The sequence below is a fragment of the Vigna angularis genome, chromosome 2 (assembly GCF_016808095.1).
Source record: "Vigna angularis cultivar LongXiaoDou No.4 chromosome 2, ASM1680809v1, whole genome shotgun sequence".
In the NCBI taxonomy this organism is placed as follows: domain Eukaryota; kingdom Viridiplantae; phylum Streptophyta; class Magnoliopsida; order Fabales; family Fabaceae; genus Vigna; species Vigna angularis.
Window position 1 is genome coordinate 44,637,656 of NC_068971.1, and position 14,452 is coordinate 44,652,107.

Below are 14,452 nucleotides of genomic sequence, written 5' to 3' on the forward strand. Positions count from 1 at the left end.
TTGATTAACTTTCTTGTGAAGGAGTACTGTTAACGGGCAGATGTTCAGATGTATAATTACAGAGTGAAATGTCATGTATTTATTTACGTGGAGTCCTTTGTGGCGTTGTGAGTTGGATTTATTATTTTTGAAATTCTATTTCTTTTACGTGGAGTCCTTTGCTGCCCTTCTTCCTTGCGCGATCAGAGACGAAGAAAGAGTTTTTCTGTTGCAGATATGTGCTTGTGATTACAGGGTTTCTGATGTAAAGAAGGTGTAAGGGAAAGCTTGCTTATGCGCAGCGAGAAGAAACGAAGATAGGATCTTGCCCCTTTTATTCGCGGCGGCTCATAGCGGCGTGATGGTGCTTGCAAGAATGGCCGCTTCAATCTGATTTCTGGGAATGAATTGCAGGGGTGAATGGAGACAGTGCGCGCGAGTGGAGGAGACTGATGGAGAACACGCGATTCTGTTTCATGTTTTTGCGTTTTGGGTTTCTGCATCAATGGAGGATTCGCGGTGGCGGTTGGGTTTGTTGTTTTTCTAATTGCAGGTTCGGTGATTGTGGATGGAGAAGATGAAATCGCTATCTGATGGAGGATCTCGCGGCTGACGGTGAGTTTGATGGTGGTGGAGAATGGCAGCCTGATAAGGGTTTCATGGTGGAGATGGAAGTCGAGGAAGACGCTGAAGATGATGATGGAGGACTCGCGACTTTGGCGTTCGCGTTCTGTATTGGTGACGGTGGTGGCTACCGACGGCGACGCTAGTGAGGATGATGGGTGGTGGTCCGATGCTGGGTTTGGTGGTCGTCTAGTGACGACACAGTTTCATGATGGCGGCACAACGTGGCTGACGACGGCATTGACTAGGTTAGGGAACTAGGGTTTATGTGGAGAAGATGATGATGTGTCAAGGGTAGTGACGTGACAACAACTGATTGGTTAATCCAACTCACAATGCCACAAAATGATTTTCAAAAATAATAAATCCAACTCCAAAAAAGACTCCACGTAAGCCAATACATGACATTTCACTATGTAATTGCACATCTGGACATCTGCCCGTTAACGATTTAAACGACGTTTGCAAAAAGGATCAAATTGAACACAAATTACATTCTTTAGGACAACATTAAACAGCAGAAAAAAAATTGGTACCATTTCGAACATTCCCAACCAAAATTGTGACCAAAACAGGTATTATACCTTATTACTTTTTGTGTTTCAATATTATTAGTTATATATGGTAGATGAGATAAAAAAATAGATGTTTAAAGAGAGAAAAATATTATAGATTTATCTATTTAAGACTAATATTATAGATGAATAAGTGATACAAAAATTATTAAAAAGTTATTTGTTTATATCTTACTTGTTTTTGGATTAAGCTTATGATATTTTTTTTTATTTTGAATTGTCTTAAATTTAATATCATTTTAGAGTGAACTTTATTTAGATTTGAATAAAAATAAATTATAATTTTTTTTATTTTAAAAAAAAACTTATAATTAAATGGGTCAATGAACCAACCCGTTTAACCCTATCACTCCGGGTGTTGCTCCCTCCACCACCACCCTATACTTCCTCCACCTCCCCACATTATATCCTTAAGTTAAAAAGATTTTTAATTTTACCCTATTTTAAATAATTTGAAACCTTAATTTTACTTTTCCAGCACCCACCCACAGAACTCTCTTCCCCTTTTCCCATTTTCGTTTCACCTCCCCACCTCCCGCACTTCCATTCTTTTTTCTTCCCAGTTTTTTTTTTTGGTTTGAAAGCTTCCATTGCCGCCGTGATGTGAAGGAACATCGAAGAATGTCCAGAGCATCAACCAGCGTGAGAAAATATACATCAATGCCCTAATAAAACAAACTCTAAAATAAAAAAACGTAACCTTTAAACAGGAGGTGACATCTTCAACGGATGTCAACATCAGTTTTTCCTTAAACGGATGTTGACATCCGTTGAAGGATGTCACCTCCGTTTAAAAGGTTACGTTTTTTATTTTAGGGTTTTATTTCAAGGTTTATTCGAATACGAGGAAACACTCCACGCACTGCACCACGAGAGGGAGACTGCTTGATAATTCTTTCCACCACCACCAACCTTTGCAACTTGTAGTATTTCTTAACGACGAAAGAAAGAGAGGAAAAAATATAATGTTAAAATGAAAGAAAAGTATTTTACTCATGTACGGGACTAGAATATGTTATTAATGAAATAGGTTGTGAATGGATAAAATTAAAAAATAATAACGTAAAAATAAAATTTTACTAAGGGACAAAATAGTAAAGGGGAGTTGGAGGAAGAAATGTGTGGTGGTGGAGGGAGCAACACCCCTATCACTCGTGGTGGGTCGAGCTGAGTTTGAATTTTTTCAACTTGTTAATAAGTGAGTTGGGTTGAGTTAACTCTGAGTGACTAATCTATGATAGAGTGAACCAAATCGAACCAAGTTATCTGTTTTGTGATACGTAATTAAGACTTTTAAATGAAAAATATAAAATTCTGATATAAATCTGAAACACTGCAGCAAAAGGTTACTGTGACAGGAATTTTAAACAATAAAAAATGTTTTCTATCAAAGTTGTTTTCTATTAATAATTTATAATTAAATTATAGACAAATATAATGAAAAAGGTATTATTAAAATAGCTTAGTTAGGTATGTAGATAGTTAGAATATAATTTATATATATATATATATAATATTATTTCATCTAGAAGAATCTAATTAGGACCTTTTAAATGATAAATATAATTAAATAAAAGAGGAATTATAAGACGAATTTTGAAAAGCTTATTGATTGATATTAAAAGTAAAAGAGAATGATATGTAATCATGATTTATACTTTGAAAAAGGTAAGAATTAATATTAAAATAAAAGAGACTCATTTTATTTTTTATATTGTATGTAAAACCTAGAGTATTATACATTGACATCAATTATATATATATATATATATATATATATATATATATATATATCGATATTTTCACAATATTTTAACACTATTTATATATTATTATGTGATTAGTTCAAAATTATTTTATAATTAATAATAATTATTATAAACTTTAATATGAATCGATCACATAATGACATATAAATAATATTAAAATATTATAAAAAATATATTATCAAAGTATCATTATCATTCTTCGTATAATAATTTTTGATAACTTTTGTAGCTTTTTTATTATTTTTCACACATGTTACAACTTTAGAGGTAGCAGGACGTGACAATATGCTGGCAGTCTTTGCAGCTTAATATTGACACATAAGAAGTTGAAACAGGTGTACCAATTATCTTTCTCAAAAAATTATTATAAAAAAAGTATATTTGTAATGAATAAGATTATAAGTTAAGGATTTAAGAAAAAGAATTGTCATTTTTGTAATTATAATTGCTGAAAATTTATTGGTGACAAATATTTATCATAAAAATGGATTTAGTCTCTTTTGATTTAGGATTATCTTTTAAATTTTAAAGAAGATAGTTTCTAATATTATTATAAATTACGATGAAAATTAATAAAAGTGAAATTCAGTTGTTTTTAAAGTTAGATTTATCTTCTATATTTAGGATTCATACATAAATAACTATGTTTTATTTCTAGAGTTAAAACAAAATAAAAAACAAAAAATACTTATTCTAAAACAAATATGAAAATGTCAAGAACACAAATAAAAATGTAAAGAAATTTTTAAAACTTTTTACAACAAAAGAGCTACAACTAAATAAATTAAAGTTATGGGTATGTTACTCTGTATTTCTGATAGTTGTTCGAAGTTTTAAACTGTTGATATATATAGTTACTGAAATTAATTACATTAATGTGAAAATCCAGGTGTGTTACTGTTAGGTGTGTTGGCACTGCCAAGATTTACTGTAGTGCATATTATCAAAGAAGGATTTTTGAATGAATTTTTATGTTCGCTTTTACCGATTTGCAAGTAAGTAAAAGTGATTATTTGTGAGATATATATTTTTTCCTATCTTCGCACATCTGCATGGATTTTCAATGATTTTTTTGAGAAATGTTTTATTTAACCTCTGTGTAACACACCATTCTATCCATTCCATATTATAATTTTATTAGTTATTGTTTTTATTATGTTAAATCATTCGTGATACATAAAATATTATTAATCAAAGCAAATTTTTGTTCTGATATTTATAACACTACCAAATTATTTAAAAATATAATTTATTTTTACTTATACGATGAAAGTTGGTATACATATATAATATTTTCATTTCTACAATGATAAGATGTTCTTACCTCATATCATTTCATATATTTTTATAATTAAATAAATTTTATATTTTTTCTATTTTTAAATAATTATATTATTGATACATTCACTTTTTTATTATAAATATTCAATTTGATTATAAAAACCAAAAATTATAAAATTATATCAATTATGATTAAATTATATTACTAAATTACAATTTTTTTACCTTTTTAAAATTAATTTTGATAATTAATTTTAATAATTAATTTTAATTTTCTCTTTATAAATTTTTTTGCAATTAAATATAACATTAATAATTACCATTTTATATTACTTTATTAACTAGGAGTATTTTGGTAATCTTTAATTTATATTTATTAAACAAATTTTTTTATTCTGTCACATTAATCAAATCCTATAGTAATTTTAACAAATTTTATTTCTAAATCCACTCTCAATTACCTTCAAATCTACTCAAACAAACAATAAAAAATTTACCCTCAAATTTATTCAATCATTCTCCCCAAATTATATCCTCTAAATACCTAAAGTAAACAAAGCATTAGAGATTGCACATGAGCAAGGGATGAACACTGTTTGTTTGGCACTCGCTATGTCTGAAGAATGTTTATGTTATTGTTTGAAGTAGCTTAGTAACAATGGTTTTGGTTTTTCTGAGATGTTTATGCAAGAATGTAAATATATGAAAGTATTTGTGGTACATTGAGACAGACATCTTCAAGCAGTTAAAAAAAATGCAACGAAAGAGGTACTGAACTTCAATAAAATTGAAGTAATTTGAAAATGTTTATACAATTATTAATTTAATTATGATTAAAGTATAACATATAAAATTAATCAATTTTTATTATTAAATATCAAATATAATTAAAAAATACCCATGCATTTGCACGGATACAAATACTAGTTTTATATAATCTTGACCTTAATATTTTGTTTTTAATTTTGTCGTTTTTCTTCAAAGCCAGATTCGTTAACAGTTCGGTATAGTAGACACAAAGCTGTCTTGTCTTTAGTTCGAACGGCCTTCAACGCGTTCAATTGGACATTTGAATATTCATCTATGTTTGCCGGTTTCTCAAATCCAGTCTCGACCATGTCCCAGTTATATTGGGAGCCGAGAAGGGCTTTTATCTGCACCTTCCAGTTGTCATAGTTAACGTCTTTTGTCAACTTAGATAGCGAGATGTCATTGGTTAGTCGTGCCATTTCTCTCGGTGTTTACATTCAACTTACACACCTCATAAAACTCTTAGTTGCTGCTCTCTCCGCGCACACTGCCGCGTTGTCTCTCAGTCATACACACGCTCTGTTGCCAATTTGTTGGCAACAGGAAGGCAAAAGGTTGGCAGGGTATGGAAAAAAAATCTTAGTTTTTCTCTGCATTCTTTCAAATGACCTGATACAATTATTTATGGGAAAAGGACTGCCTCTTTACATGCCAGAGACAACTCAAAAGTTTTTGTCTTTTCAAATACTAGAAATAAATCATGATGCCTACCACTGCTATTCTAGGAATACTAACCGACCAGAAATAAATTTCTAATTTAAGTTTAATAACAAGCAGCACATGGCCATATGCCGGCGGTCTTTTCAGCTTAGTATTGCAGTGAGCAAACATCTATGGTTATTTGTTAGAAGGTAAAGTGAGAGTCTTTTCCTTTTCTCTGAATCTCCCACAACACAGAAGCTTGCAAATAATGGATTCAACATCCCTATGCAACCTCCACTTTGTGTTCATACCGTTAATGGCCCCGGGTCATCTTCTTCCCATGGTGGACATGGCCAAAATGTTGGCACGACGCAAAGTGAAAGTGAGCATAGTCACCACACCTCTCAATTCCATCCACTTCCAAGATAGCATAGACAGAGAGATTCAATCTGGCTCACCCATCCAAATTCTTCATGTTCCGTTTCCATGGGCTGAGGCTGGAATACCAGAGGGGTGTGAGAGTCAAGACACTCTTCCTTCAATGGATCTCCTATACAACTTCAATGTCGCTCTGAACTTGTTGCAGCGTCCAATAGAAGAGCTTCTACAAAACCAAAGCCCATTTCCAAGCTGCATAATTGCCGACACAAATCTCTTGTGCGCAGCTGGTGTTGCCGACAAGTTGAATGTTCCTAGAATAATATTCGACGGGACTAGTTGCTTCTATCTGCTGTGCTGCCACAGTTTAAACAAGAACAAGGTCCATGAAGCTGCATCTTATGATGAGAAATTTCTTGTGCCTGGAATGCCCCACAGGATCGAATTGCGAAGGTCTCAACTCCCCGGATTATTCTATCCTGGCAGGGACTTGAGGTTGCAAGCTTTCCGTGAGGCAATAAGGGAAGCTGCGAAAAAGGCATATGGGATAGTGGTTAATAGTTTTGAAGAGTTGGAAGCAGAGTATGTGAAAGAGTATGAAAGGGTTACGGGGCATAAGGTATGGTGTGTAGGACCTGTGTCGCTGTGCAATAAGGATGACAGGGAGAAGGGTCTGAGAAGTAAGAGAAACTGGAGTGATGAGAGTAGATATGTGAAGTGGCTTGATTCATGGCCTGCAAGGTCTGTGATTTATGTGTGCCTTGGTAGCCAAAACCGTGCAACGCCTGAGCAGTTGATAGAAGTGGGGTTGGGATTGGAAGCGACAAAAAGGCCATTCATTTGGGTTCTTAGAGGTGCATATAGAAGAGAGGAAATAGAGAAATGGCTGATGGAAGATGGGTTTGAAGAGAGGGTGAAAGGGAGAGGGATTCTGATAAAGAGTTGGGTGCCACAAGTGTTGATATTGTCACATAGAGCAATAGGAGCGTTTTTGACACATTGTGGATGGAATTCCACGGTTGAAGGGATCTGTGCAGGGGTTCCGTTGGTGACTTATCCTCTGTATGCTGAGCAGTTTCTTAATGAGAAGGTTGTTGTGCAGGTGGTGGAGACTGGAGTGAGTGCAGGAGCTGAAACTGTTGTGCGCTTGGGAGATGAATTCAAGGCTCGAGTAGAGGTGACGAGGGACAATGTTACGGATTCAATTGAGAATGTAATGGGTGAAGGAAAAGAAAAAGAAGTGATAAGGGAAAGAGCAAGAAAGTATGCAGACATGGCAAGGAAAACTATACAAGACGGTGGTTCATCTTACAACAACATGTCTCTGCTAACTCAAGACATCATCCGTTTGAAAATGTCACAACAAAATGGAACACCAAATGTTTTTCTAGAGTAAATTATATTCAGAGATGTCCTATAGTATTTTGAGTTATGCTAGACTCAGATTGCACTTTTAAATTGGGTGTTTTGTTGCTTAAGCTTTGTCCCAATGAAGCACGAAAAATGGATCTTTGATCTGCTATAGGTTGAATATATGCTAGGAAAGAAAGGAGGAGGGTACCCAAGATATCTTAGTGATGAGATGAAAGAAAGGGAAAGACATGTAACATGTTGGTTCGGCTCTTTTATTAAAGCAGGGTATATATATATATATATATATATATATATATATATATATTAATAAAGTATATATATATTTTTTAATAAAGTAATTGTAATAGCATTTATTTAAATATATATTTATATATATATATATATATATATATAATTATTTAATCATCTTCATTATTTACTTATTAATTTTGCATCTTACTCTGTACCCTTATAGAAGATAAAAGACATGTTGAAATAATATATCATGGCAAAGACCCGACATATGAAATAATGTATTCTGAATTCTCTTAAAGAATTAATTATTAACACATTCTCATCTCACGATATATTAAGGAGATTAGTTAAGTCTTTACAACATTCAAAGATAACTGTTTTTTAGGAAAATGCAATTAATTAACTAGTTAAATCCTACATTTAAAGATATTTTTAGTGGCAATTATTATATCTTTCTATGCAAAAAAAATGTAATGATGCAAGTGTACCCAAAATTTCAGCTACAATCATAATGAATGCTTGTAAAAATCCTTTTCCGTGACAAGGAAAAACTAGATATTCAAAGGATTTACGCGCAATTCTTCTTATGAGAAATTCAATGGATAATTTATTTTAATAAAAAACTTAAAATATTTTATGATTTAAAGTTTTATTTGGTAGAATTTTTTTTTAAAAAATGACATGTATTTATAAGGATAATTTACTATTTAAAATTAGATAATTTCATATTTTATATAAAAAAATTAAAATTTGAATTTTTTATTTTCTTTTCTCTTATATAACTTCGTCAGTGATTCATCGATTGAATTTCAGTTGAGTGTAGACATCATCTGTTTCACCAAGATTAGACATTGTTGATTTGATGTTTTTTTTTCACGGATCATACAGTTTCTTTCATACTTTGATATTTTTCAGCCATTGTTTTCTTTTTTAAAGTTTAATAGAATTTTTCGTTTTTTATCTTGCCAAAAATAAAAAGGAAAATTAGTGAATTGTTACTGTACACCCAATGATGAAGAATCACCCCTCCAGTGAACCACACCAACTCAAACTCTGCCTCGTTAACGAGTGGCGACGAAAAACCAGGTGGAAATTTCTTGTCCAAGTCACGTGAATGAAAACCACCAAACTCTTTCACTGTTGCATTTTGGAAAGTAACAAGTGTCATTTATGATTTGTCTATAAACACAAAATCGTGTCTCAATTTAGGTGGTTCAACTCGGTTCGCGTCTTCCTTAGAATTCATACCATATGCATGCCTTACAACGAGTATTTGGTTATCAATAAAAACAAAATATGTAATTGGATTTGGATCTGAAAGAGTGAGCACAGACACATAATATTAACCCCTTGATGAACAAATTGAATACTCATAAAGAAAAAGAGTCGGAGAGCAGAGAAATAGCAAGAATTTTCTCAGAAACTCCCACAACACAGAAGCTTGCAATTAATGGATTCAACTCCCCCTTGCAACCTCCACTTTGTGTTCATCCCAATAATGACCCCGGGTCATCTTCTTCCCATGGTGGACATGGCCAAAATGTTGGCACGACGCAAAGTGAAAGTGAGCATAATCACCACACCCCTCAACTCCATCCACTTCCAAGCTAGCATAGACAGAGAGATTCAATCTGGCTCACCCATCCAGATTCTGCATGTTCAGTTTCCATGGGCTCAAGCTGGATTACCAGAGGGGTGTGAGAGCGCAGACATTCTTCCTTCAATGGATCTCCTATCCAATTTCACTGTCGCCATGAACTTGATGCAGCGACCAATAGAAGAGCTTCTTCAAAACCAAAGGCCCTTTCCAAGCTGCATAATTGCCGACAAGAATTTCGTGTGTATGGCTGATGTTGCTGACAAGTTCAACGTCCCAAGAATAATATTCGAGGCATCAAATTTTTTCTATCTCCTATGCTGCTACATTTTGAACAAGGAAAAGGTCCATGAAGACTTGTCTTATGATGAGAAATTTCTTGTGCCTGGAATGCCCCACAGAATCGAATTGCGAAGGTCTCAACTCCCCGGATTATTCCATCCCGGCAAAGACGTGAAGCTGCAAGCTTGTCGTGAGGCGACAAGAAAAGCTGCAAAAAAGGCATATGGGATTGTTGTTAACAGTTTTGAAGAGTTGGAAGCTGAATATGTGAAAGAGTATGAAAGGGTTACGGGGCATAAGGTATGGTGTGTAGGACCTGTGTCGCTGTGCAATAAGGATGACAGTGAGAAGGCTCTGAGAAATAAGAGAAACTCGAGTGATGAAAATAGGTATATGAAGTGGCTTGATTCATGGCCTGCAAGGTCTGTGATTTATGTGTGCCTTGGTAGCCTGAACCGTGCAACTCCTGAGCAATTGATAGAATTGGGGTTAGGATTGGAAGCAACGAAAAGGCCATTCATTTGGGTGCTTAGAGGTGCATATGGAAGAGAGGAAATTGAGAAGTGGCTGTTGGAAGATGGGTTTGAAGAGAGGGTGAAAGGGAGAGGGATTCTGATAAAGGGTTGGGTGCCACAAGTGTTGATATTGTCACATAGAGCAATAGGAGCGTTCTTGACACATTGTGGATGGAATTCCACGCTTGAAGGGATCTGTGCTGGGGTTCCGTTGGTGACTTTTCCTTTGTTTTCTGAGCAGTTTCTGAATGAGAAGATTGTTGTACAAGTGGTGGAGAATGGGGTGAGTTTAGGAGCTGAATCTGTTGTGCACTTAGGACAGGAAGATGAGGCTCGTGTTCAGGTCACAAAAGAAAATGTTGCAGATTCTATTGAGAAGCTAATGGATGAAGGCAAAGAAAAACAAGTGTTCATGGAAAGAGCCAGAAACTATGCAGACATGGCAAAGAAAACAGTGGAAGAAGGTGGTTCGTCTTACAACAATATGTCTCTCCTAATTCAAGACATAGCAAGTTTCAAAATGCCTTAGATCAATTATTAGGTTTATTTACTAGAATTGAGATGTTTTTGTCTAACGCTTTTTGAGGTTCCTTTTTTGTTGCTTTTTTTTTTTTAAATTAAAATGAAGTACTTATGATAATTTCCGTAGTCTACTTAAGTTTGTGATAATTACTTTCTTTATTTGTATTTTATGTTCTTTGAGGAAAAAAGAAGTGGAAAGTTTTGGAGAAAAATTACACAAATTCTTCAAACTTCCAATAATAGTTCATAACTTTCACTTCATATTATTTTTTTCTATGGAGAACTATCATCTATGGGTTGTCAAAATAAGGGCATACTTCAGAGTTCAAAGGTAGTTAAAGACAGTTCAATTCAAACTCCATTACTTGAAAATTTAAGAGTAGCACAACACAACTCAAAAGCCATAATAACAAAAACACTTGTTATTGTACAAGAAACTTTATATGATAATATTTTTATCATCATTACTTTAAAAACTGTCAAGAAAACTTGTGACAAGTTAAATAAAACAAAGAAGATGCAGGTTTCGAATTTGAGAAGATAGTTTGAAGCATTTAGCATGAAGTCCACTGAATCTTTCAAAAGAGTTCATGGACCATCCAGATGAAAGATAAAAGCTTTTCAGTTGAATAAAAAAAAAAAGAGCAACATGTAATATAGTTTGGTAAAACCAACATATCATTATCTATATCTATCCGAAGAAAGAGTTGGAAGTGCAAAGGTAGTAGCAGAACACCAAATTTCAGAGAAGACAAAGATTGCCACCTTCCTTTCTCTGTGGCATTTTATTCTCGTATATCGTTTATCACGACCATTATATTGCAACTACGCTTTCACCCATTCCTTATTACAATGAACTCAAGGCTACAGTCTTGCCCTTCACTCCATGGATTCCCAAACTCATCAGCAACACTCTGTTCTTGTTCCCTTAATGTCCCAAAGCCATCTCCTTCCCTTTACACAAAAGGTCAAATTACTCGCAGTCAATGGCGTTTCTGTCACTATTTTCCTTACACCCCTCAATGCAGCAAAGTTAAACAATGTCATTGATCAAGCAAAAGCGTTAAACCTCCAAATCCAGTTTCACTTGCTACACTTTCCTTCCAAAGAAGCAGGGTTGCAAGAAGGTCGTGAAAATACGGACACTCTCCCTTCCCCTCAATACCAATACTTGTTTTTCGCCGCTTCTAATAAGCTGAAAGAGCCATCGAGAAATGGCTTTCAGAGTTGGAAACACTACCCACTTGCATGTTTCCGACTTCTGCGTACCTTGGAAAGTTCAAAGGCAGTGCAAGACTCCATTGCCTATGTTGTTGAATCAAAGTTCAAGATACCGAGAGTTGTCTTCCACGGAATCTCATGCTTCGCCCTCTTGTGCTCGCACAACATTACCAAGTCCAAAGTGCATGAAAATGTCACCTCAATGTCAGTCATTCGCGGTGCCGGACTTCCCTGACACCATTGAATTCTCCAAGGCATAGTTACCTAACGAAATGGCTCAGGACTCGCAGGATTGGAAACGTGCTAAATTTATACTACAGGGTTTAAGATATTTTTTCTTTATTTTTTTAGATTTGTTTAGTTTTTAGTTACATTCTTAATCAGTTTAAATGATCAATTGATTGGGAAGGTATCTCAATTATCTTTTATTTTGAAACTCATGAATTTGATATATGACACATTTCAAAATAAAAAATAATTAAATTGCAGGGTTAAATATGTGTTTAGTCCCTAATCTATCATGCGAATTTGTTTTTAATCTCTCTTTTAAAATAAAGTACATTTTAGTCATCTCTTTAAAGAAAGCTTTATTTTGATCCTCCAAAACCAACAACTTTAAAAAAAAGCTAACGTGCCTAACAGTAGTGTGACACGTAATTTTTTTTCTAAAACTGTTAATCTTTCCTCGATCCTCTCCCTTCTTCTCTCTCTCCCGACTCTACCACAGTCATGAACAAACCCAACAGCAGGATTCACAGAGGGATTGTAATTGTGAATTGGCATAGCAGGCCACACACACAACGTCGCAGCAGCACCGCCACCTCCCGAAGTCACGTTCCCATACCCCATTCCAACCAAGCCAGCATCAGAGACGGATGGCAGAATGACACCCACCTCTGAACAGCTTGTACTCCAATTAGTTAAAATTGTTTATGGGGGTAGCAGATGCTTCATCTCTCAGCTGCTCTTTATGTTCCCTTTTCTGTGAGCACCTAAAGTTGAGTCTGGGACGGAAAAATTGAGTGGTCTTTGTCTTTGCATCCTTATACAAAGAGTGCATGCAGTAAGCAGTAGCAGCAACTTTGGACCACCCTACTCACAAAATTCTTGTACTTATAGTTATATATCTCTCCCACATCTGCCATATCCTTAATAAAGACCAGAATCACTCTTCTTTAAAAAAATCATCCACCTATATGTATGTAGGGTTCTTAGGGAACGAAATCCCAAAACACCCCTCCATCTTTGCCAGTGGATTGTGTACAGAACACAACCGAAAGCTCGTTTATAGGAGGGCCCTCAACACTCAGCAAGAATCCGTGAACTACTCTGAGCACCCGACAAACCCCATTTTGAAAAATTTACTTGTGAGAATGCCAGTTTTGTTTAGGCTTTAATTTTGACCTTGTGTCATCAAGCCTCGGTGTTTTTGTGCGCAGGACAGAAAATCGTCATCGCGCCAAGAACCGCCGTAGACACCGGCAAAACGAGAAACTCTTCCGCCACACTCCGCGTTACTGAATTCAGTGGTCGCACAACATCGCCGCCAATCAATAAAACACGTAAATCGAAGAAAAACCTGTGATCTCTCCGACGAGTTCATCTCCTCCATGTCATCAGGCTTTGATCTCTCTGGCCTGTTCGAGACCAAGCAGAAGACGGTCACAGTGTTCACTTCCAAGTGTTCTGCGGTGTCGATTATGGCCAAGATCGTTGCGGAGGCACCGGCGGCGGCTGGCCTCGTCGGTGGCCGGGAGAATGCATCTTGTTGAGTGAGGGTGTTTCTCTCTCGCGCACAAGAAGAAGACATAAAAGGAGGGCTTTCACGGTCGCTGGCGATGAGTTTGTCGACGAGCGACGTTGCTGGAGATGCCTTTGGCCGACCAGAGGGGGTGCTGGTTCGATGGTTGTTGGTTCGGTGAGTGCTGCTGGTCTCACAGAGAAAGAAGAGGATGTTTTGCCCAAGGAAAAAGAAAGGCAACTAATGTCAAGGAAAAGCTGACGTTTACTTTGAAAAAATTCATCGCGTAAACGATAGAAAGAAAAGACGTTAACACGTGCTTAGACGTTTGGTATGTCAGCGTTATTTTAACGCCGTTGATTTTGGAAAAAAAAAAACTAAAATGTACTTTATTTTAAAAAATATATTTAATTCCAAATTTTAATATAAATTTAATATATGATCAAAATACTCAAATTTTAATATATGATATTTTTTAAACAACATTATGTCTAATAAAAGAAAAATTCATATTAATTATATTTAACAAATATTAAAACTCAATTAAATAAAAAATATTAAAACTTAATTGAGCAAAAATAAATTAAAATAATCATAAATTTAAATATACATATAAATTACCAAATAAACCTATTTTATAGACAAATAAAAAACAACTTTGATAAAGGAATAGGGCAGCTGTAATTTTAAAATAATAATATATTTACAGTTTACATTAACTCATAACTTATAGTGATGTTATAGTTAACGAGTAGTTTAGTTCTCATTATTATTTTATTTTTTTCACTGGTTTATAGACCAACGTGTCATTCCGTCATATGCATAAATAGTAATGACATGAGCACTAGGTTATCAATGTTGTCGTTTGTTTATTCGCTAACATTGTTATTTAAGAAAATAAGAAATTC

General features: G+C 34.7%; 3 protein-coding genes across 3 annotated transcripts; all 3 read left to right on the top strand.

Annotated features, from left to right (window-relative positions):
- The first annotated feature begins 5,401 nt into the window (after positions 1-5,401).
- LOC108322408 (UDP-glycosyltransferase 73C12) lies at positions 5,402-7,667 on the top strand. Its single transcript, XM_017554483.2, has one exon. It carries the CDS (start codon positions 5,949-5,951, stop codon positions 7,452-7,454), a length of 1,506 nt encoding a protein of 501 aa, XP_017409972.1. The 5' UTR covers positions 5,402-5,948; the 3' UTR covers positions 7,455-7,667.
- A 1,298-nt stretch (positions 7,668-8,965) lies between these two features.
- LOC108322407 (UDP-glycosyltransferase 73C3) lies at positions 8,966-13,757 on the top strand. Its single transcript, XM_017554482.2, has one exon. It carries the CDS (start codon positions 9,117-9,119, stop codon positions 10,587-10,589), a length of 1,473 nt encoding a protein of 490 aa, XP_017409971.1. The 5' UTR covers positions 8,966-9,116; the 3' UTR covers positions 10,590-13,757.
- LOC108322377 (UDP-glycosyltransferase 73C6) lies at positions 11,469-12,038 on the top strand. The gene has a single exon (XM_017554454.1). The coding sequence runs from the start codon at positions 11,469-11,471 to the stop codon at positions 12,036-12,038; it is 570 nt and encodes a 189-aa protein (XP_017409943.1).
- Positions 13,758-14,452: the final 695 nt, after the last annotated feature.